Source organism: Vicugna pacos, chromosome 4 (genome assembly GCF_048564905.1).
Source record: "Vicugna pacos chromosome 4, VicPac4, whole genome shotgun sequence".
Taxonomy (NCBI): Eukaryota; Metazoa; Chordata; class Mammalia; order Artiodactyla; family Camelidae; genus Vicugna; species Vicugna pacos.
The window spans coordinates 535,102-557,002 of record NC_132990.1 but is presented as its reverse complement, the minus strand read 5'-3'; the positions used below and the strand labels follow the sequence as shown (position 1 = coordinate 557,002).

At 46.5% G+C, this 21,901-nt stretch overlaps 1 protein-coding gene and 1 long non-coding RNA gene across 3 annotated transcripts; one reads left to right on the top strand and one right to left on the bottom strand.

Annotated features, from left to right (window-relative positions):
* Positions 1-2,627: 2,627 nt before the first annotated feature.
* On the bottom strand, positions 2,628-9,543 carry LOC140695780 (uncharacterized). The gene is made up of 3 exons (XR_012071602.1): positions 8,912-9,543; positions 5,692-5,781; positions 2,628-2,734 (listed from the first exon to the last, which is right to left on the bottom strand). It is a non-coding gene; the product is annotated as an uncharacterized lncRNA (long non-coding RNA).
* Positions 9,544-9,947: 404 nt separating this feature from the next.
* On the top strand, positions 9,948-21,854 carry LOC140695936 (tectonic-like complex member MKS1). Of its 2 annotated transcripts, XM_072959048.1 has the most exons (17): positions 9,948-10,024; positions 11,788-11,858; positions 12,320-12,475; positions 13,917-14,014; positions 14,199-14,327; positions 14,587-14,691; positions 15,125-15,233; positions 15,774-15,830; positions 16,906-16,948; positions 17,202-17,267; positions 18,758-18,828; positions 19,174-19,243; positions 19,342-19,449; positions 20,140-20,273; positions 20,794-20,876; positions 20,962-21,059; positions 21,155-21,854. In XM_072959048.1, the coding sequence occupies exons 4-17, from the start codon at positions 13,929-13,931 to the stop codon at positions 21,244-21,246; spliced, it is 1,251 nt and encodes a 416-aa protein (XP_072815149.1). In that variant the 5' UTR covers positions 9,948-10,024; positions 11,788-11,858; positions 12,320-12,475; positions 13,917-13,928; the 3' UTR covers positions 21,247-21,854. The 2 variants fall into 2 exon arrangements, 1 of the variants encoding a protein (XP_072815149.1); XR_012071784.1 differs by lacking the exons at positions 9,948-10,024; positions 21,155-21,854 and having other exon boundaries at positions 11,272-11,858; positions 20,693-20,876; positions 20,962-21,026.
* Positions 21,855-21,901: the final 47 nt, after the last annotated feature.

Below are 21,901 nucleotides of genomic sequence, written 5' to 3'. Positions count from 1 at the left end.
TGAGCACCTGATATTATGTGCTTCTGGTCTTTTTCCTCTCCTTATTCCCAATCTTCCTCCTTCTCAATTAACATACAGATGATGAGGTTGGAAACCAGCGAGTTATCTCAAGTGCTTCTACTCTTCTTTTTTCTCTTCCTCTTCCATCCTCCCATCTCCCATCTCAGTCACCAATTCCTGTCCATTTGTCCTTCATAAATCTTTTGCATCTGTCATCTTCTAGCCTTCCCTACATTCTGGTTCTGCTCTGACTCACCACAGTTTTGCTTCAAGACCACATCCTTCTCAGTGGCCTCCCTGCCACCAATCCTCTCCACCCCTTCCTTTGCTCCAGGGCTCTCTGCTACCCACAGGACAAAATCTCAAGCTTTAGCCATGGTTCTATCTTGCCTACCCCTCTATCTCTCCCAGTCCATCACACATCACTCCTCTGCCCAAGCTCTTCGTTCCACCCAAACTAACCCATTAACATTTTTCCCCAACATGCCCCGCACATTCCTGCTCTGCCTCTTTTTCTCTGCCATCCTCCATTCCTGGCTTGCTCTCTCCCTTCTTGTCCGAGCCCAATATCTAGCTCAAGCCCTATCTTCTTCATGAAGCCTCCCCTATCTGCCGAGCCCCAGGGAGCATCGTATATTGCTTCTCTTTCTCTCTCCTTTGCTTTTCCTATTTATTATCTCTTTATGCCTCTTTTCCTGTTGCCCAGATTAGCTCCTGAACTCCTCAAGAGCTCTAAATTATACTGGGCAATCAGTAATATTTATTTTGATGATAAAGATGATGACATTGGTGCAAACGTGACCTTGGCTTAACTTCATCATTCAAGCCTAAGTTCTTGACCGTCAGCTCTAAAACTTGTTTCTGGAAACCATTTCTGACTTGACTGAAATACTGTGGCTGTTCAAAGTGTAGCTAGAGGGTATAGTTTCTGAATTTTTCTCTTCTCTCTTTCATCTTCCCCAAGGTACAGCCCCACTGTCCATCCTGAGCTGTACAAAAACAGACAGGCCAGGACATGGTGAGGAGCATCTGGATCTTGGTCCTTTCACAGTTGGGTGAAAACAGCAGCTCAAGTCTGTTTTCCAGCCTGAAGGGGGAACTTCAACGCCTGTTTCCCAGATGGCGGAAGAAGCTTTCGGAAGCAACAGAACCCACGCACCCTAGTCTTGTGAGGTTCCATCCTTAGGTCTGTTTGCCAGAAGCAGGCTGGAGTTCTGCATGGACGTCGCTGAGAAGACACCCCGCTCCACTGCTGGCTAGCCCAGCACGAGTAGGTGGTGCCCACTGGGTGCCAGGGAGCACCCTCTGGTACTTACCCTAAATGGCAGATCTCACTGCTTCTTCCCGGGGCTCCACCCAGATGATCTGGGGCGGGGGTGCAGCTCTGGGAGACCGTGATGGAGGCTGGACGGGGTGAGGTGCTGTAACAGAAGCCCTTCTGCTCTCCTGGGAGCCCGGGGAGGGCAAAGCAGTTATTTGCCTCTCACTCTTCTCACAGCGCTAAGAAGGGGGCAGAGGCCAGGGGAGGGGAGAGAAAGAGGCTTTACTGTCCTGCTTTCTTTTTCTTCCCTTCGGAAATACAGGGCTTTCAAGACTCTATAGAATGTCCCTCTACTCTGCAAACAATAGGGCATGGGTAACGCTTTTTAACTATGGCTTCTGATAGGCCTTTAACAAAAGAGGAGTATGACCAGGTACTCCAGGAGGAAACAGACTCTGCAGCTTCTTCGATAGCTCATACCTTTTAAAATAAAATTTTTATTTAAGAACAGTTTTAGATTTACAGTATTATTGCAAAAGGAGTACAGAGAGTTCCCATATACCCAGTCTCAGTTTCCACTGTTGTTAACCTTCTACATCACCGTGGTACATTCGTCACAATTAATGAACTGATATTGTTACGTTATTATCAGCTCAGATTCGACATCTCACATTTTAACTTAGGAAAGTCACACTTCTGTGTGCTCCTCCAGAACTCATCTGTGTCTGTTTTACGATGTAAAAATTTAAATTTACTTAACATCAAGCTAAAATGGACACCCCCAGGGACCATGAGCCGTGCTTAGCCTGTGCTCTGGGTTCTCTGAGCTACTCCAGCTATCCCGGGGAGGCGTCCAGCCAGCTTAGGTAGCATGTGCTGTGGAGAGTGAGCCTGGAGTGAGGTCAGAAGATCTATCTCCCTGGGTCCCGACAACTCTGCTCAGTAGATGTGTGACCCCAGGCAGTCACTCCGTCTCTGAACCTCGCCTTCCTCCTCTGGCCACTGGGAACAATAGTGCCAGCCTGTATCACGAGGCGCTGTGACAGCCAACTGCCACCATGGATGCAGACATGGAAAGCATGATTCATGGGTAAGCGATGAATATGGAGATGAGTTCTTAGTCATGAATTTCCCCCCTGAATCCCAGCCCAGTGCCTGGGGCACTGCTACTCCTGATAATTTAATTCAGTCCAGGACAATTTAAATAATAATAATAATGAGCAGCTACTTCAGCATAAACTTGTTCTTGAGGCATGCTGTCTGTTCGCTGCCTCATCTGAATCCCCAGTTACTGAGGAGGCCAGAAGCTAAACCTAAGACCCACGTCCTCTCTGCTGGGTTGCATTTCACAGGCTCGGGGGGAGGGGGGAGGAATGGAAAGTTTCCTTTCTTTTCTTTTCTTTTTTGGCTTCTGCTGCTGGACTTCCGGTTGGTCCTGGTGACGATGCGGGTCCCTCCCACCATGGGCTGCTTCTGATGAGGAGAAAGAAAGAGTTCATAGGGACTGTAGGCTCTACCCTATCTCCCCAGCAAAGCTAGGCAGCTCTCGTTTTTCCATCTGGGGGTGGTGTGGATGTGCAAAACACTGTCTCCAGCCTAAGGACAGCAGCTGCCCACACAGGATTTCTTCTCTTGAACTCGGCCACTCAGGCTAGATGCTGCCACTTCTCAGAAGTCCCCGTGGGCCTGGCTACTGCCCAGGGGTGATGCCTGTCTCCCGGAACATAGCCTAGCAGGGTTTCCTAGCCTCACATCCTAAAACCAGCCTGCAGTGCTGACAGTTACTCACGTTTTCTCTTTTCCCTTCTGGTTGCAAACTCTAGGAGGCTCACCTTAATCCAAGTACCTGGGCCCCCTGAGTCAATGACCTCACTCTTAGCTTCCCCTGGCCAAAGCCTAGAATTTCCCCCCTGAATCCCAGCCCAGTGCCTGGGGCACTGCTACTCCTGATAATTTAATTCAGTCCAGGACAATTCAAATAATTCTGCATTGAGCAATCGTTTGGGTGCCCCGAAGACACAAAGATAAATCGAGCCTGGTTCTTCCTCTTAATAAGCTCACTGATCAGTGGGGCAGAAAAATATAGTAAAAGGTAATTGTTCACTTATTGAGCAAGTGTCTATCATGTACGTGCCAGGCACTGATGTTCTGAGATGTCTTGGGACTCAAGATAGATCTGACTTCTGCCTCTGTGGAGCTTAGAGTTGACAATAATTTTTTTAAATAACATTTTTAATTGTATGACTGCAAAGTGTGAGAGTGTAACCTGTCTTTGATTCAGCCTTCCTGGAACTTATAAAATCTACAAAAATAAAATAGAAGCCTACAGTCTCAGATTAGGGATCTGCGAATTTTTGGCTCATCGCTGCATCTGGAGCAAGAGATCATGGCTCCAACAAGTGTAGCTCTGATCATTCCCCTTTGTGGGATAGTTTCAGTGTTCACATAACCCTGGATTTCCTTTGCTATTTTTGTCTTTTAAAATTCTCCAAGAAATCTAATGTAGAAGTTCCTCTTCTTAATACAATTAAGCTGTATCACCATGGGCTGATGGGCTAAAAGAAGTTGCCGACAATCCTACACCCTGAAATTTCCCCATCCTCCTAATGCAACAGCAAGCGTTGTACATGAACCCTCTTTCAGGACACATCAGTTTAACTCCTTGCTATACAGAGTGTGGTCCATGGATCAGCAGTGTTCGCATCACCTGGGAGCCTGTCAGAAGTACAGACTCAGTTCCCTCCCTAGACCTACTGATCGGAATCCTCATTTGAACAAGATCCCCAGGCGATTTTTTGCATATTAAACTTCAAGAGGCAGACAAGCCAATTATTTCACAACCACCTAAAGAGGATTGCTAACTTTCTAAGCCAGGATCAAGCCCTATCTCTCCAGGTTGGCCCATTCCATCAAGTTTCAGATCTGTTCATTACAGCATTCCTACTTACTGGCACCAAATTCTGCAACACTTAGCATGCATTTGCTGGGTCCAAGTTACCAAAAACTCAACTCAAATTGGCTTAGCTAATAGGGAAATGTTCAAGGTGGATGCAGGATACAATAATGGGTGGTCATTATCCTATGTTTCCATATTTTTGTTGCCATTTTTGTTATTTTTCTTTTTTAAAAATTGTGGTAAAATACACAAAACATAAAATTTACCATCTTAACAATTTTAAGTTCAGTATTAAGTATATTCACATTGTTGTGCAGTCAATCTCTGTTCCACATTTTTGATCATCTGAAATATAAAAATGGTAGTATCTACAAATCCCAAATTCCCAATTTATCCCTCCCCACCTCCTTTCCCCCTCTGATAACCATAAGTTTGTCTTTGAATATAGACTTTTAAAAGATCATCGCTACTTTGGGAAAAGTCAATGGATTTTAATGAGATTAAACTTGAAATAACCTTAGAGTTGGCAGAAAGTTCTGCCATTTATTAGAATGTATTGAAGAGATTAATTTCTTTATATTTCCAGGAGAACACCAAGAGGAGAAACATGGAAGGTAAATTTTTAAGTCCCTGTGTTTCCAAAAATTGAAACCTCTTCTTAAAGGGGGAGAGGCCATAGGAACCAACGTTCTCAGAGTTCTGCCATTTAGAACACTCCTGTTGCTCCAAGTCTTGACATGCCACTGAAGACCTGCGCTAACTTGTTGGGACGCACTGTACAGAAAATGGGGCTGCCCACGATAAAGCAATTAATTGTCAAAAGCTGAGCATGTTTCTTAAGAAAAGGCATTTGAGATCTGGCTAGGACTTACAAATGAACTGTTTCAGAGGCTGAGTTTCTGGGTCCTGCTGACCTATTTTATTCTCCTCTGATTCGGGTAATGTCCATGTGGTAATAATACCTGCGCAGTCCCACCTGTTCTGCCTGTTGACACACTGCCTGGAAGGGGCTGGGGAAAGGTGAGGATGCGCACTCTCTTGGTGCCCTGAATAAGCTGGCCCGTAAGTAACACTCCCACACCAGAGTTTTCTGGGATTAACCTCTCCAAAGCATACTTGTAGCAGATATTGTTAGTGCCCTGCCCAGGTTCCCTTGACCAGATGCTGAGCATAACAGCTCATCCCGGACTGCCCTTGGCTGATGGAAGCTATCAAGCCCAACAGTATGAGTTCCCATGAGGTTCCATTCCATTTCTTCCAGGAAATCAATCATTTCTCCAAGGAGCCCTGATTCCTTCTGATGGAGAATGATATTTAGAAACCAAGTCTGGGTACTGGGAATGCTCATTTCTGCTGGAGAGTAACTGCTTCTGGACTCTGTCAGTGGGCAGAGCTAGGTACCGTGTGGATGGGTAGTACTCATACATACTTAAAATTCGTATTTCATGTCTGACTCTGTCTTTATACATATCTTTTAAAATACCCAGGGGTTTTATTGCTAACTCTGATTAGGCACCACAGGGTTCATTCTTACCTTTACCTCCTTTCCTTGCTTGTAATTTCTTTCTCAGACAGTCAGAAACATGGCTCTTGTTATGTCCAGTAGTTTATTATTTGTTCAACCCTAGTATACATAGAAAATGGTTTCAGAATTGAAACTCATACCCCTTTGAGAAAGAAATTTGCCAACTTGAGTAGGGCGTTTGTGGACAGTTTTTTGTCTTTAGCCTTCAGTTTCCATTAAAACACTGCTTTCCAGAGTTATTTCGGTTGGCTCCTTTCTTTCTCACTCCCTTCGGTGTGGTTATGTAAGTATTTTGTAACACAGTTACAGTTGGATTCCGTTTCATAGCCTGCATTCCAATTTGAGTCCTTCTCATAACTTGGTTAATAGTTTAAATGTTACATACAGTGACATCCACTCATTGTGACCCACAATTCTGTAGATTTTTAATAAATGCCTAGTTCCATACAGGATAGCTCCCTTACCTCCTAAATTCTCTTATTCTGCCTCTTTATAGTCAAACCCTATTCCCAGATCCAACCCCAGGTGACCACTGATCTGTGTTCCATCTTTATAGTTTTCCTTTTTTCTAGAACGTCATATAAAAGAAACCACATGGTATGTAGCCTTCTGTGTCCAGCTGCTTTCTTCCGTTTAGCATAATGATTTTTGAGATTCATCCTAGTGGTTTTCTGTAGCAGTATTTACCTCGTTTTTATTGTGGAGTAGTATCCCATTGTATAGATATTATACAATTGTCGATATCATACAATTTGTTTAAATACTTACATGTTGGTGGACGTTTGCACTCCTTCCCATCTTTACTAGTATGAATAAATTGCTATGCATATTTACGTCTGGGTCTTTGTATGGACATGTGTTGTTACTGCTCTTGAGTAAACAATTAAGAGTGGGAGTGCTAGATCTTAAGGTAGGTAAATGTTTCACTTTATAAGAAATGTCCATTTTTCCAAAGCAGCTGTACTATTTTGTACTCTGACCAGCAATTTCACGAGTCTGAGTTGCTTCACATCTTCACCAGCATCTGGTATTGTCTACCTATTAAATTTTAGCATTCTAATAGGTAGAATAGGTGTGTAGTGGTATCTTATTATGGTTTTAATATGCATTTCATTGATAACTAATGATGTTGAACATCTTTTCACAGACTTATTGCCAATCATGTACCTTTGGTGAAGTGCCTGTTCAAATCTTTTGACCATTTAAAAGTAAGATTGTTTTTTTGATGATTACCAAGTTGTAAAGGTACTTTTTTTTTTCCTGGATATAAGTCCTTTATCAGATATACGTTTTGTAAAGTTTTTTTCCAGTCTGTTTCTTGTCTTTTTCTTAACAAGTGTTCTCTAAGAATAAAAGTTTTTCATTTTGATGAAGAGTAATTTATTAATTTTTTCTTTGATATTTTGTATATTTTGAGTCCTATCTAAAAAAATATTTACCTAACTCAGAGCAAATATTTTCTCTTGTATTTTTGTCTGGTAGTTTTGTAGCTGTATTTCTTACTTTTAGCTCTATGATCCATTTTGCTTTAACTTACTAAATTGTGTAAGGTAAAGAATTAAATTTTTTTGTTTTTGTATTTTACAAATGGATATAAAGTTCTACCATATTTGTTGAGAATATTATCCTTTCTCCATTGAATTATTTTTAGAATTCTGTCAAAGATCGATTGTATATATTTTGGACTCTCTGTCTCATTGATCTATATGTCTATTTTTATGCCAATAGAACAATTTAGTGATTATTATATTTTTGTATTGTCTAGAAATTAAATATAAGTCCTCAACTTTGTTTTTCTTTGTCACTTTTTTTTTTTGGCTATCTAAGTCTTTTCCATTTCCATGTAAACTTTAGAATCAGCTTGTCAATTCCACAAAAAAACCTGGTGGATCCCTCATACCATACACAAAAATAAACTCAAAATGGCTTAAAGACTTAAACATAAGACAAGACACTATAAACTTCCTAGAAGAAAACACAGGCAAAATATTTTCTGACATAAATCTCAGCAATGTTCTTCTAGGGCAGTCTACCCAGGCAATAGAAATAAAAGCAAAAATAAACAAATGGACTTAATTAAACATAAGCTTTTGCACAGCAAAGGAAATCATAAGCAAAACAAAAAGACAACCTACAGAATGGGAGAAAATATGTGCAAATGATATGACTGACAAGGGCCTAATTTCCAGAATATACAAACAACTCATATAACTCAATAACAGAAAAACAAACAACCCAGTTCAAAAATGGGCAGAAGACCTAAACAAGCAATTCTCGAGTGAAGACATACAAACGGACAACAGACACATGAAAAAATGCTCAATATCACTAATTATCAAAGAAATGCAAATCAAAACTACAATGAGATATCACCTCACACCAGTCAGAATGGCCATCATTCAAAAGTCCACAAACAATAAATGCTGGAGAGGCTGTGGAGAAAAGGGAACCCTTTACACTGTTGGTAGGAATGTAGTTTGGTGCAACTATTATGGAAAACAGTATGGAGATTCCTCCAAAAACTAAAAATAGATTTACCATATGGCCCAGCAATCCCACTCCTGGGCATATATCCAGAAAGAAGTCTAATTTGAAAAGATACGTGCACCCCAGTGTTCATAGTAGCACTGAATACAATAGCCAAGATATGGAAATAAACTAAATGTCCATTAACAGATGACTGGATAAAGAAGTCATGGTATATTTATACGATGGAATTCTACTCAGCCATAAAAAAGAATAAAATAATGTCACTTGCCGCAACATGGATGGACCTGGAGATTGTCATTCTAAGTGAAGTAAGCCAGAAAGAGAAAGAAAAATACCATATGATACCACTCTATGTGGAATCTAAAAAGAAAAGAAAAAAAGAAGACACAAATGAACTTATCTACAAAACAGAAACAGACTCACAGACATAATAAATAAACTTATGGTTAGCAAGGGGGAAAGGGGGTGAGAAGAGATAAATTGGGAGTTTGAGATTTACAAATACTAACTACTATATATAAAATAGATAAACAAGTTTCTTCTGTATAGCATAGGAAACTATATTCAGTATCTTGCAGTAACCTATAATGAAAATGAATACATGTATGTATATGTATGACTGAAATATTATGCTGTACATCAGAAATTGATACATTGTAAACTGACTATAAAAAAAGATAAAATCTTAAAAAAAAAACCAAACCCAAACCAAACCAAACCAAAAGAACACAATACTTACTTAAAGGGTTTCTAGGAGGACTGGGGACAATGGAAACAGAGTGCCCAGGCTGTAGAAGATCTTAAATAAATAGGGTTATTGTTATGGTGAGTCCTTGGTGTTAAACAACAGTAGCATTGTTGCTTAGGGCTCCCAACGCCATATAATCAAACTGACATTATATTCTTGAGTTCAGGGGACAATTGCTTACTCTGTTGGAGGAGCAGTAAATGTCAAAGGCTGGTAACTGTTGACATCCCCAAGGTGCCAGAGAGCCAGACTCGAGGTTACAGTGTGTCCTGCCTTTGACAGGCCAATGAAGCACGTCTTCGGAATGGCATTTTGTTGGCTATTCCTGAGGTGGCTTAGGTGGCCATCTAAGGTGGCTTAAAAATCCGGAAATAACACACGCAGGGGAAAAACCAGTGCAATAATAGCACATTTTCCTTCCTTACTGTTAGCTTCCTTGTTTTTTCTTTCTCTGATTCAGTGAATGCCAACACAAGGATTATTAAATCTCCTGACATTTTCGTTTTCTTCCAAGAATGTATCTTCATGTCTGAGTAATTGTCATCACCTCCCCTGGTGAGGGGGGAAGAATGGGTACATTCTGTGAGTCACGTCCACTGATTTACAGGCCAAAGTTTCCCAGCATTCAGTGGAAGGCCGAGTCGTGTGGCAGAAAAACTAGTAGCTGAGAACTCAGGACACTTGGGTTTGGGCTCCATCACCATTTCTGTCTGAATCTCTGTAAAAGGGGCCGATGGTTCTGCTTTAGTTTCCTCGTTTGTAAAGTGCATCAAGCCTGGCCTTGGGTATAAGCGCGCTTCGTTCGCACACGTTCTAAGCGGTGACCCCAAAAGGACCCCGGCTTGAGCGCATAACGGGGCTCCGCCCGGGTTGCGCCCGCGCTGGGCAGGCGGCTGCGGCGGCGCGTGGGGAACCGCGAGTTGCGCGCGCAGCGCCTCCGCCGCCTCCCGAACCCAGCGCCCCCGTTGCCAGGGGGACTGGGGCGACGCGCTTTCCGGCCCCGGCGCGGCGCGGCGCAGCTGTCACGGCGGAGGCCGCCTGGAGCACAGACACCGGAGAGGCCGTGTATCGCTCCCGGGACCCCGTGCGCAACCTCCGCCTCCGGTAGTCGCGTTGCCTCAGAGCTCCGTGCTTTTATGCTCTCAGATAGTTGGAACCTGAACTACAGTTCTCGGTTGTTCAGGGCCCCTACTTCCGTTTGCAATCCTGACCTCTGCCCGGTCTCCCCGCGTCTCCCTCACCACCCGGAACCCTCTTCAACTCACAGCATCCAGACCCACCCTTTCAGGACCTTTCCTTTCCCACATTCCTCGGAGCCCTGTGTCCCCAGTGTACTTTCTCATCCTTACTCTTCTCCTTAGGACCCCGTGCCCCACTCACCTCCCTCTCTGTTGCCTAGGCCCTCCCCTCTACTGTGTTTTGTTTCCCCCGTTTTTGCTCTGTGTTTATCTCCTGGTTGTGTGTCTTGTAACGGGTATTTTGGGCTTCTCTTTTCCTGGCAGAGGTCACCTGCAAAGAATCACATTAAGCAACTACCTCCATTACCAGCCTGCTGCCCAGCCCGGAAAGGACCTCATAGACTTGGCCACTTTTAGGCCTCCCCCAACCGCCAGTGGGTGTATGGTGGTGATGTGGCCCCTTGGGGATCTGGGGAAGGGCCTAGGGTGAGGTTACCTCTTAAGACAAAGTAGACCCAGGTCTGTAGTCTGAGGAAAGGCATAAAGAGGTTGAGTTTCTTGTCCAAGGTCACATGGCTGGTAAGTGTTGAAGCCAGGATTTGATCCCAGGCAGTTTAAACTACATTATGTTGCATAAAAATTGAATAAGCGTAATTCCTGCCATCAAGATACTGATCTGAATTGTGGTCAAATGTAGTGAAATAGCAAATACCATACTTTAGATATGTTATAAATTTGCCTGTCAACCTAAATACCATTTGTGGCATTTTTTTTTTTTCTAAGAAAGAATGCTCCAGGCTTGAAATATACTTACAAACCCTTTTCAAAACAATTTACAAATGGGGGTCTGCTTGGGAAATGTATATATGAACATCATTTTTACTCTTGCAGTTTTCCTTACCTGGGAAGCCAGAAAAGTGAGCAAGAGAGGACATTGTGTTTGTGTTAGGTCACTGCTCTCTCTGCTTTTGTTGTCTGTTCAAAAATGTTTCTGAGCATGAGTGTGAGCTGGTGGGTTGTGAAGCATGTATCTTTGAAAAAGGCATACCCAGCCAGGAGATTAGATTTGGTTCTTTAAAAAAAATCTGTTCTTTGCAGGGAGGGTAGAGCCCATGCTTAGCATGTATGAGATCCTGGGTTTGACTCCCAGTACCTCCATTAAAAAAAAAAAAAGAAAATGGGCGAAGGATATGAATGTACAATCTGAAAAGAATAAATACTAACTGCAGACAAGATTTAAAATAAAAGTTATTCGACTTTCCTTTTCTTTACTAATACTTAGTCTCTTAAGGTTACAGTGTTTGATTCTAGATATATGGTTTCAGGAATAGTAAAGATAAAAACACCACAGTTTTTTTTCTAGCAAATATTGACAGTTGGGATTGAGGAAGAGCCATTCAGCCTATTTCTAAATTTCAGTGCCTCACACTGAGTTAGAATAAATAATTCCTGGAAGGCATGACTTCCATTTATCCAGATTAGTGATTAAGACTTCTTAGGTCCTAATCTTGGCTTCTACACATATCCACAGCATCTCTAGAGTGAGTCTAGGGTGAGTGCTTAATAAACCAGTGAGTTCCAACAGGTTTTGTGGCAAATGTAAGAGCAGGGACTTTGGTTATAACCAACTACAGAGCAAGAAGTGGTGCTGGTTTGGCTCAAACAATTGACTCTCTGTTGTCTTTGGAGGTGGACACCGCCCAGATGAAGATGAAGAGGAGGAGGCTGTGATTGGGTGGCAAGAGAAGCTCTTTAGCCAGGTGAGCCAGTGCCACTTGTCTGCTCAGTCTACCTCCACCTGGTCCACCTCCCACCTGGCTGGTAGCTGGGAAAGATTCTTGATCCATATCGCCAAACTGATTTCCAGAAGGTTGTAGCAGTTTTATACTTCCCACTGCTGTATTCACGGGGTCAGTGTAACATCATGCCTGCCACTACCCAGTTTTGTGATCCTGGCTAAGGCACTTTCCACCTCTGGGCCACAGAAAGAATTACTGTTTTGCTATGTCAATTCTGTAACAGTAGAGTTGAATTAGACTATCACTCTGGTTCCTTTTAGCTCTAATCTCCTTTGGATCCCCTGTCCTCCATTAGTTTAGACAAATGAGAGTTGGTTGTGAAAACGTGTTGGATTGCATCATCTCTATAGAGCTGATTTGACCAGTTACAGGAAAAAAATTTGACCTATTCTTAGTAGATCTCTGTTTCCTTGTGACCTCAGTTTGAAGTAGATCTGTATCAAAATGAAGCAGCCTGCCAGAGTCCTTTGGATCATCAGTACCGTCAAGAGATTCTGAAGCTGGAGGATTTGGATGGCAGGAAGAACCGACGAATCTTTACTTACACTGACTCTGACAGATTCACCAACTTGGAGGAGGTATTGTTCTTTTCCCAAGTCCCATAGCTCCCTTCACCTTTGCCTTCCCTAGCTTTCTGGCCCCACTGTCTGTTAAGACAGAAGCCTGTTCAGGGGAGATGGACAGCCTGTCTAGGAGCCACGGTGTGCCGCTGGCAGCCAGGCCAGAGTAGGTGGGCACAGTCCGCAGGTGCTGTGGCTGCAGCTCCCTGCTCCACCTGCTGGAGGGACTGGGGGAGCCAGCAGTGTCTCTATTTTTATTTTATTTTATTTTTAATTTTTCACCACAATTCAGCAGCTGCTTCTTAAAACCCACAAGAGCGAAACAGACAAAGATTGTGTTTGTACAAAGCACAGTTGGGCCAAGAAACTCATCTCAGAAAGGGACTTTTCCCCTCTGTTTAAGGCAAGTTTGAGACTCTGAGTCACGAGAGACCATTTGGCAGGGAGATGGTGGCGGGTCTCCTGCCAAACTCAGCCTTTCGTGTATGGCTGCCTGCCGGAGGTACATGGCATCGTGGTGAGATGAGCTTGCAGTGGGGACTTCCCTGTCAAGCCACTTGCCCAAAAGGGTCCTGGAGATCATTTAAAGTGTCCATAGAAATGTGGCAGTATCTCTAATGCTAGACTTGCAGACTGTAAATTGGGAGAAACAGCCACTGGGCTTTTCCTCCATGCATCATGAGATCAGACAGGTGGGTGGAGTCTAGAACCATATAGATCAAATTCAACATGGATTCAGCCAAAACTGAATATATATGAGTTTTAAGAGGAATTCAGTACAACACAGGGAATGGCTTATGTCCTCATTTTGCCTGTGACAACATGCCCTCGGGGACTTCAGTTTTACCTTTTCTTCAGTCACTGCATGATGTATTCTTTTTAGTGAGATTTCAAACTCCTTGAGGGAGAGTAGAGCGTGTATTTTCTGATTTTTGTCTGTGACCTTGTAGATTTCTGCAAGGAGCAGGTGTTAGGTGAACGTTTTTGAAAGGTTGATGCTTTTATTAGGAAAGCTGTGGGTTGGTAGATACAAAGTTTGGGTTGTCTATTTTGGTAAAGAAAATTACAGTGAAGTGTTCATTACCCATGTGCGGATTCTGTACAGAACACTTGTATTACATGTGGCATCTTCCAGCTACCTAGTGAATGTCAACGTCTAGCAGGCAGACTCACCCAACTTTTTGGTGGTATGTGCTTAGAGACTGCAGGCTCATTTTAATATTAGCACAAATAAATTCATTTCTGAAGGGTAGGATGCTGCTGAAATCTTAGGGCAAACCAAGGCTTGGTTGGACTCTCCTTTGGGTTGTCCCCTCCATTAACATGTGTAACTGTGAGGTGGCTGTGCCTCTTAGGGTCAGGTCTCGGGTGAGGTTTCAGAAAGAGGACTTCCCTCCAGGTGCTTGGTCCCATGTGGCCCTGACCAGATGGCTTACACAGGGCTGCCCTGTTTTCCCAGCACTGTCAGAAAATGACCACCGCAGCCAGTGAGATGCCATCCTTCCTGGTCAAGCGAATGGCAAATGTCAGGCGGCGCCGGCAAGACAGGCGAGGGATGTGAGTACCAGTGTGGATGGCGGCTGGGGGGCCTTTGTGGTCCTTCCAGGCCAGTGTTCTGTCTGCCTGCTGACTCAAGTGTCCCATTCTGCGGAGGCCCCCACCCTGGTGTGCTCCCCTATGTTCCTCCTTCAGGCTCTTCTTGGGGGGCCAGGGGAGTGACCCTTCCTGTGGTGTCTCCCAGGGAGGGTGGCATCCTTAAGTCACGAATCGTCACCTGGGAGCCCTCAGAAGAGTTTGTGAGGAACAATCATGTCATCAACACCCCTCTTCAGACGATGTACATCATGGCAGACCTGGGGCCCTATGGAAAGTGAGTGCAGCCCCTCGTGGCCCGGCTCAGACCCTCATCCTTCCTCCTTTCCCTACCCGCCACCCCCTGTTGTAGTCATCCCAGGTATGTGGGAGGGAGGGACTGTTTTCTTCTTTTTTCTCTTTGGAAGAAAGTATTTTGCCATGACAGTTCTCACTACAGCCTCTGTCCTCTCTGACGTGGGCTGCATACCTCTTCCTCTTTCCCTGGAGGTGGGACCAGTGACCTTGAACCCTGGTGTGGATTCCCTGGTTTCTAGGCTTGGCTATAAGAAGTATGAACACGTCCTCTGTACTCTGAAGGTGGACAGCAATGGTGTGATCACAGTAAAACCTGACTTCACTGGCCTCAAAGGACCCTACAGGTGAGGAGAGGAGGAAGGGGACAGTGGACACCGGCACTCCTTTCCTTGTCTTCCCTTCTTGCCCCTGGTTGAGGAGAGTCTCAGAAAGCCCTTCGTCTGTTCTAACTCTTAAATTCCCGGCCGGGGGTTCATATTCTCTTCCAGGCCATAGACCCTTAGGACACTGGGCATCCTGTTCTCAGAAAATGTGCAGCTACACTGATTTGAAAGTGATGACTTCAGCAGTGTAGTTCAGTGAAAATAATTCTCTGCGCTGCTGCACGCAGGGACTGACCCAGACGGGGCGCAATGGGCTTGGCCAGGGCTTTTCCTCCGGGCTGACCTCTTCTGTCTTAGAGTAACAGAACCGCAACTCGGCTCATCCCCGGGCTGGGTCTGCAGGGCCCCATCTCCTGTCATCAGAGTTAGCCCTTTTGTGGCTTCGACTTTACAGAATTGAGACAGAGGGGGAGAAGCCGGAGCTGTGGAAGTATACGATTGACAACGTGTCATCCCTCGCACAGCCTGAGGAGGAGGAGCGGGAGCAGCGTGTGTTCAAGGACGTAAGAGCTGGTTCGTCCCAAGTACCAGAGAGCAGGGAGTGAGGCCACGTCCAAGGCTGAGGTCTGCAGCTGCGAGGTCTCGCTCTTAACGGCCCCTCCTGACTTAGGAATCGCCGCTGACATCTCACATACACGCTTTTGATCCTGTTGTAAGATCATCATAATAATGACCATTTACTTGAGCATTTACCATGCTCCACGCAAGGCCCTTCAGATGCTTTAGTTTATTTAGACTGTACCACAGCCCTCTGCGGTGAATACTTTTATTGTTACCATTTTATAAATGAGGAAATGGAGACTGAGAAGCAGCTAAGCGTTCTGCCCAAGGTCACGTAAGTGCGAGAGCCAGGCTGGTCCCAGACCCGCGGACTCCGCACCCTCCGGGCCTCACTGAGACGAAGCTGGCAGCGGCTGGGATGCTCAGGCCTCCGGCTCTTGGTGGCAGTTCCCACTCCTGCTGCTTGTCTCCCTCCCATTTGGAACTGAACCCCGGTCTGGCTGGGGTCACCTCTCAAGTTCTGGTTTGGTTTGTCTCCTCAGCTGTATGGCCGCCACAAGGAGTACCTCAGCAGCCTCGTGGGCAGCGACTTTGAGACGGTGAGGAGCCCGGCGTCCTGTAGCCCCAGCCCCGCCGGCGGGTGTGTTCAGCTGGAGTGTTCTGACCATCCCTGAGTGTCGTCTTCTCCTCAAGGCCCCCAAGACATACTCCTCAGTGTAAAAAGGAAGTGAAAATTAGCATGTGGAGTATAATCCTTGTTATGTTTTAAAAACATTGCATGTTGATCTAGAACTGTTAACCTGTAGAAGAAGGTCCCAAAGGGGACACACACTATGGGCGACTTTCTCTGGGGAGTGGGCGGGTTGGAAGATGGCAGATGGCTGTTGTGTGGTGAGAGGGTTAAATTAGGAATGTTTACTTTTTATTCTCTAAACTTAGATACTTTTGAGTTCTTATCAGTGGCAGTGTATTTATTTATTACTTTATAATTAATTTTATAAATATAGGAAGGAAAAATGTCTTCCTTACTCTTCATGTCGCCATTCTTCCTAAGTGCCCCGGAGAGATGGGCTGTCATTTTTGTTTGTCAAATAGTTTGGCTCTTAAAAAACAAAACAGAATAGTGTGAGTTAGTTATTCTGTGGTCCTACTCTGTGTCTTACTGCAAGAGTTCCATTTCTAGATCTGGAAACAAGGATGAAATTACCCAGTGGTCTCCCTCTCTCTCTCTAACAGATGAACTTTCATTATTTTTTACATTGCATTAACATCAGATGTGCGGTGTTAAAAAGCTGGATAAGATAGATACACAAGTGATGAGAAAAGGAAACTGCCTAGTTCCTGGACCGCAGCCCTTTACGGGGAGCAGGGCTCTCTAGTTCTCACTATACGGCAAAAGGCAGCTGTGGATGCTTCTCTTGGCTCTTCTTGAAAATATTCATACTTTGTTGCCCTCCCCACCATTTAAATTAGGTCCTTTCCCCACTGTGTTACATGTTTTAGAAATGGAGGGAACAGATCTGTGGAGAAGTGGCTGGTAGGGCGGAGGTGTGACAGTCATACACGTGGGTCTGACGTCCAGCGTCAGGTCTCCCGGGGGTTTTCCCGCAGGCTGGAGGAGGGGTGCCGGTGCCCTCAGACCTCCTGACCTGTTCCCACTTCTCTCTGCCTCAGACTGTCCCTGGTGCTCTGCGGCTTTTTGTAAATGGAGAGGTAGGTAAGTGTCTTACCAGACGGAGATCCCTTGATGCTCGGCCGGGGCGGGATGGAGCTGTGGAGTGAGCCGCCCCACCCCAGTGGACGCCTTGGGTTGTCCGCAGCACTTGGGAGGCTCAGGTGTGAGTCCTTCCTGGAGACAGAGTTCCTGGCTCTCGAGGAACTTATTTTTCCAAGTGTGTGGGCCCTTCAGGACTGGGTCGGGTGCTAAGGGTGATAGGAAAATAAGCTGAAACCGTTTCCTGTTTTCTTAGTTTCAGCCCAAGGCTATGAGTATGACAATCTCTACGTGCACTTCTTTGTGGAACTGCCAACTACTAGTAAGTAATGTTCCTAAGTCTCTCTTTTTGTACGCATTCTGACAGTTTTCCAGAGGCATTCAGTCAGGCTCCCTTCCCCACTCCTCCACTAAAATTGTCGCTGTTCTTTTCAGGGTCATAGATCACTTCCAAGATATGAATCCTGTGGTGACGTCTGCTTTCACCCTGCTTGTCTCTCAAAAGCATTTGCCACAGCCCACTTTCCTCTTTGGAACCCTCCTCTTGGCTTCTGGCTCCATGCTCCTCCTTTCATTGGTGGCTCAGAGGCCTCCTTGGCTGTTTTCTCATCTTCTGTTGATCTAGAATTATTAGTGTATCCAAGGCCGGGCCTGGCCTTCTATTACTCTCTCTCTCTACAGTCTTTCTAGGTCTTTCTAGATGGCTTCATCCATCCCATGGCTTCAATACTGCTTGTATGTCTCAGACACCAGGATTCTCTGTAGCCTTAGCCTCTCCCCTGAACTCTAGACTCCTGTACAATTACTTCTTTGTCATTTCTGCTTAACATGACCAAGAGAACTCTTAATTCCTCCTCTTGCCTCAAACCCGCCCTCATTGTCTTCCCCCACTTAGCAGAATGGCGTTGTCATCTGCGTAGTAGCTGATGCCAGAAACCTAGGAAGCATCCTTGATTCCTCACTTTCTCTGGCTGCCTGCATCCGGTCACTCTACCTCCAGTTCCTGTCAGTTCTGTCTCCAGAAGATGTCCTGAATCATCTGTCTTCTCGAGCATCCTGGACCAAGCCACCAAGCATCTCTTGCTTAGGCCAAAGCATTTAGTTTCTAACTTACCCTCTTGCTTCCTGTCTTGCTCCCGAGAGGAACAGTTCATTTGCCGCATATATCATTGCCACATTGAGCCTTTAAAAATGCAAACCAGTTGTCTCTCTTGAACTTAAAACCCCAACAGCTTCCCTTCTCACTTAAAGCAAAATCCAAACTCCATTCCCTGAAGGAGCTGGCCCCTGCCTCTCTCTCCCTTACAACATTCTGGTCATGCTTTCTTTCTATTCTTGAATGCCCATCTGTGGCCTTTTCAGAACCATTTCCTTTGTCTGAAACCTTTTGTGTCATATCTTTGCATGACTGGTTCTGCTTGAGTTTAGGCCTCAGCCTAAGTGTCCTCTCTGAGTGGTGTTCCCTCCCTACGTGGTCTAAATGAGCATCCAAGTCACTCAGTCACTCCTTCACCCTGTTTTATTTTTAGTTTAGCATTTATTACCACCTAATAGTCTCTTATTGGTTGGTTTGTTGTCTGCACCACCTCTCCTCCACCCCCAACTAGAACATTAGCATCATGAGAGATAGGAAGCTTTTCTTTCTGGTCACCAAGATGTCCCCGGTGACTGGTCATAGCACATAGCAGACACGCAGTACGTGCTAAATGGAGGATTTGTTGCGAGAATGAATGGATAACGGAACTTTGTCTTTTTCTCAACTCCTTGCTCTCCTCCCAGGTAAACTTACTACGTGTGGTCTTTTGCTTTCAGATTGGTCGAGCCCAGCGTTCCAGCAGCTCTCAGGAATCACACAGACCTGTGCCACCAAGTCCCTGGGAATGGTATGGTAAGGAGGGGGGGTGCCTGGGAGGAGCAGGACTCCTGGGATGGCATCTGACGAGCATCAGGCTGACAGCCTGGGGAAGGTTCCACTGTTGGGTCTGGCCCTTCGCTGTGGGCTCTGCAGGGCTGCCTCGTCCAGGGTCCTCTCTACCTTTTTGAAAATGGTCACAGCTTGGATTTGGGTGTCCTTTCACTTCTCAGCCTCTTACTTCCTACCTGGGGTGATAGTTTATCTTTTCCCCTTGTGGGGGTGACCTTGTCATTGGCCACAGGGAAAACAAATTCCCAGTGAGGGCCTGTCCACCCCATGACACTGAGAATAAAATAATACTCCTCTCTTTTAGGATAAGGTGGCTTACTTCTCCTACCCATTCACATTTGAGGCCTCCTTCTTCCATGAGGATGAATCTGCTGGTGAGTGGCCTGGCAGGTCCCTGGCCGTGGGTCTCCGCAGGCCAGGCCGTCTCCCGGGGAGGCCTCCTGTGACCTGGCTGCTGCTCCTACTCATGCAGGTGCCCTCCCGGAGTGGCCTGTGCTCTACTGTGAGGTCCGCTCACTCGACTTCTGGCAGAGGTATCGCGTGGAAGGCTACGGGGCTGTGGTGCTGCCTGCCACCCCAGGTGACCTCTTGTCCCTGCCCTCCATGTGGCCTATGTGCTCTCGCTCCCAGAAACAAGACTAGCACTTCAGAAGATTTGGCCGCTTCTCGTGAGAAGTAGGGATGATTGGGAATTGGAAGCACTTAACTTGCACAATTCCTTGCTCCTTTGGGGGAGATTCCCCTTCTCCGTTAGAGACAGCCGGGTGAAGGGACAGCTGCCTGAGAAGTTGAGCAGCTCTGGTCTCCGCTCCCAGCAACTCTTGATTTGACTCCTGGCCTTGAGGGGGGCACTGCATGGGAAGTGGGCTACTGGTGGGTGTGTATTGAGTAGATCGGAAGCCTTTCTGAAGTAACAGCCCTGCCTCTGTTGTGCGCCAGGCATTGTGCTAAGTGCTTCTCGTTTCATTCTCCCCACCACTTGGTGAGGCGTCGGTGTTGCTATTATTTCCATTTTGCTAGATGAGGAGACGGGTTCAGAGAGGTCGAGAAACTTGTCCTGGTGCACAGGTAATAGCTGGCAGAGCAGAAACTGGAATTCTGATTGATTTCCAAATGGGGACCCTAAACCACCATGATGACCTTCACCAGAGGCCAGGTCGTCACCAGGCCAGATGTTTTACTGGTGGCGAGGCCCGTGTCGTTGCTGGGGAGTCAGCAAGGGGCCACGTGCCCGTCCCCGCCGCGGCCCCATTCTCCTCTTCCCGCACAGGCGCACACACCCTGAGAGTCTCCACGTGGAGGCCCCTGGAGCTCGGCACCGTGGCTGAGCTGAGGAGGTTTTTCATTGGCGGCTCTCTGGAGCTGGAGGACCTTTCCTACGTGCGGATACCAGGAACCTTCAAGGTGACTTTTGTCTCTGGGGAGACTTCATGCTGGGAACTTATGTCCCTGTTTCTTCTGGAAAAGGTGGAACCGGGGTTAAGGCCTCTTGCCCATTGCTTCATTATTGCTTAGTCCCTTCCTTCCTGTGTCTTCAGCTGGAAGTCTTGACCGTATCTTAAACTAGGTACAGACATCCACACGCTGTCCTAGGAGAGCTGTGGAAAACAGTGCACTTAGAGATCTCCCCTGGTCCCTGTCAGAATAGCCAGCGCCTCCTTCCAGCCCATCCTTGAGGCTTCCAGAATCAGAGGGTTGGCAGGCAGCTTACAAGACTGCTGGTACTCAACGGAGGTTGGAATGTGCCCTGATTTACAGTTGGGAGCCCAATGTTAGCCTTGAGGTGATGGAGTCTGGGTGTTGGAATGAAGTTTCCCCAACAGAACTGTTCTCCCCAAGAATGGGAATAAGAATGGGAGTGAGGCCAGCATGGTGCCTGGGGTCTAGAAGCCAACAGAAACCTGACGCTAACTGGATGCCGCAGGGGGAGCGTCTGAGCCGCTTTGGACTCTGCACGGAGACCACGGGCAGTGTCACCTTCCGCCTACACTGTCTGCAGCAGTCCAGGTGAGTGGCCCTGGCCCTCTGCCTTGGGGCTCTTCATCCCAAGGGCTGGAGAGCAGCCATGGCCATGTGGCGGGCTCCCCTGCAGGGCCTTCATGGAGTCAAGTTCCCTGCGGAAGAGGATGCGGAGTGTGTTGGACCGTCTGGAGGGTTTCAGCCAGCAGAGTTCCATTCACAATGTGCTGGGTAGGCTCCCCCTCCCCCAGCCAGCCACCCAGCATCCACATGGGCCCATTTCCCGCCACCATGGCAGCTGACTCCTGTGTCTGCTTCCCTCACAGAGGCCTTCCGTCGAGCCCGGCGCCGCATGCAGGAGGCCCGAGAGAGCCTTCCCCAGGACCTAGTGAGCCCCTCGGGAGCCATGGTCCGCTAGCTCGCTGCAGCCCTGGCCTTCCACATAGAACAACAAGACGACTGGTAGCCAAGGCCATGCCCTCCCGCCTCTTCATCTTTCTGATTAGAGATCACAATGCCCTGCTGAAAGCTGGCATCACTGAGAGAATCCCAGGCCGGCCCCCCCTGCCTCGTCTCCAGCTGCCTCATCTTCAAAGCTGAAGACCCTGTGGCCCTCATGTGGTCCTCTTCTCCATATGTCAGACACTGCAAGTGGGCGTCACAAGGCAGGCTTTTTGGTTTGAGGGCAGTTTGGGGGTGGGCCCAGAGTTAATTCTGTCCTCGCCTCAGCCTCCTCCCGGCCTGTCTCACAGCCTCAGTGGCAGAGCTGCAGTGCCTTCCGCTCCACACCTGCTTTATGAACGGAGGCTCGAGAAGGAAGGCAGGCGAGAGAGATCTCACAGTCCCGGCCCGAGTCCAGCTCCTCTTCCCAGGGTAGCCTCCCCTACTACCGGGAGCTAGCTACATTTGCGATAGAACTTATTTCTGGAGTAAATGAAGGCTGAAGGCAGTGCCCAGTCCTTTCTGCTAGCTGGCTGGTATCTTTTATTGTGTTTTTTTTACATAAAGACTTTTTATACTGACTGATATTCTGTCCCCTGATTTTCTGTTCAGGTCGCTGGCGTGGCTGAGGT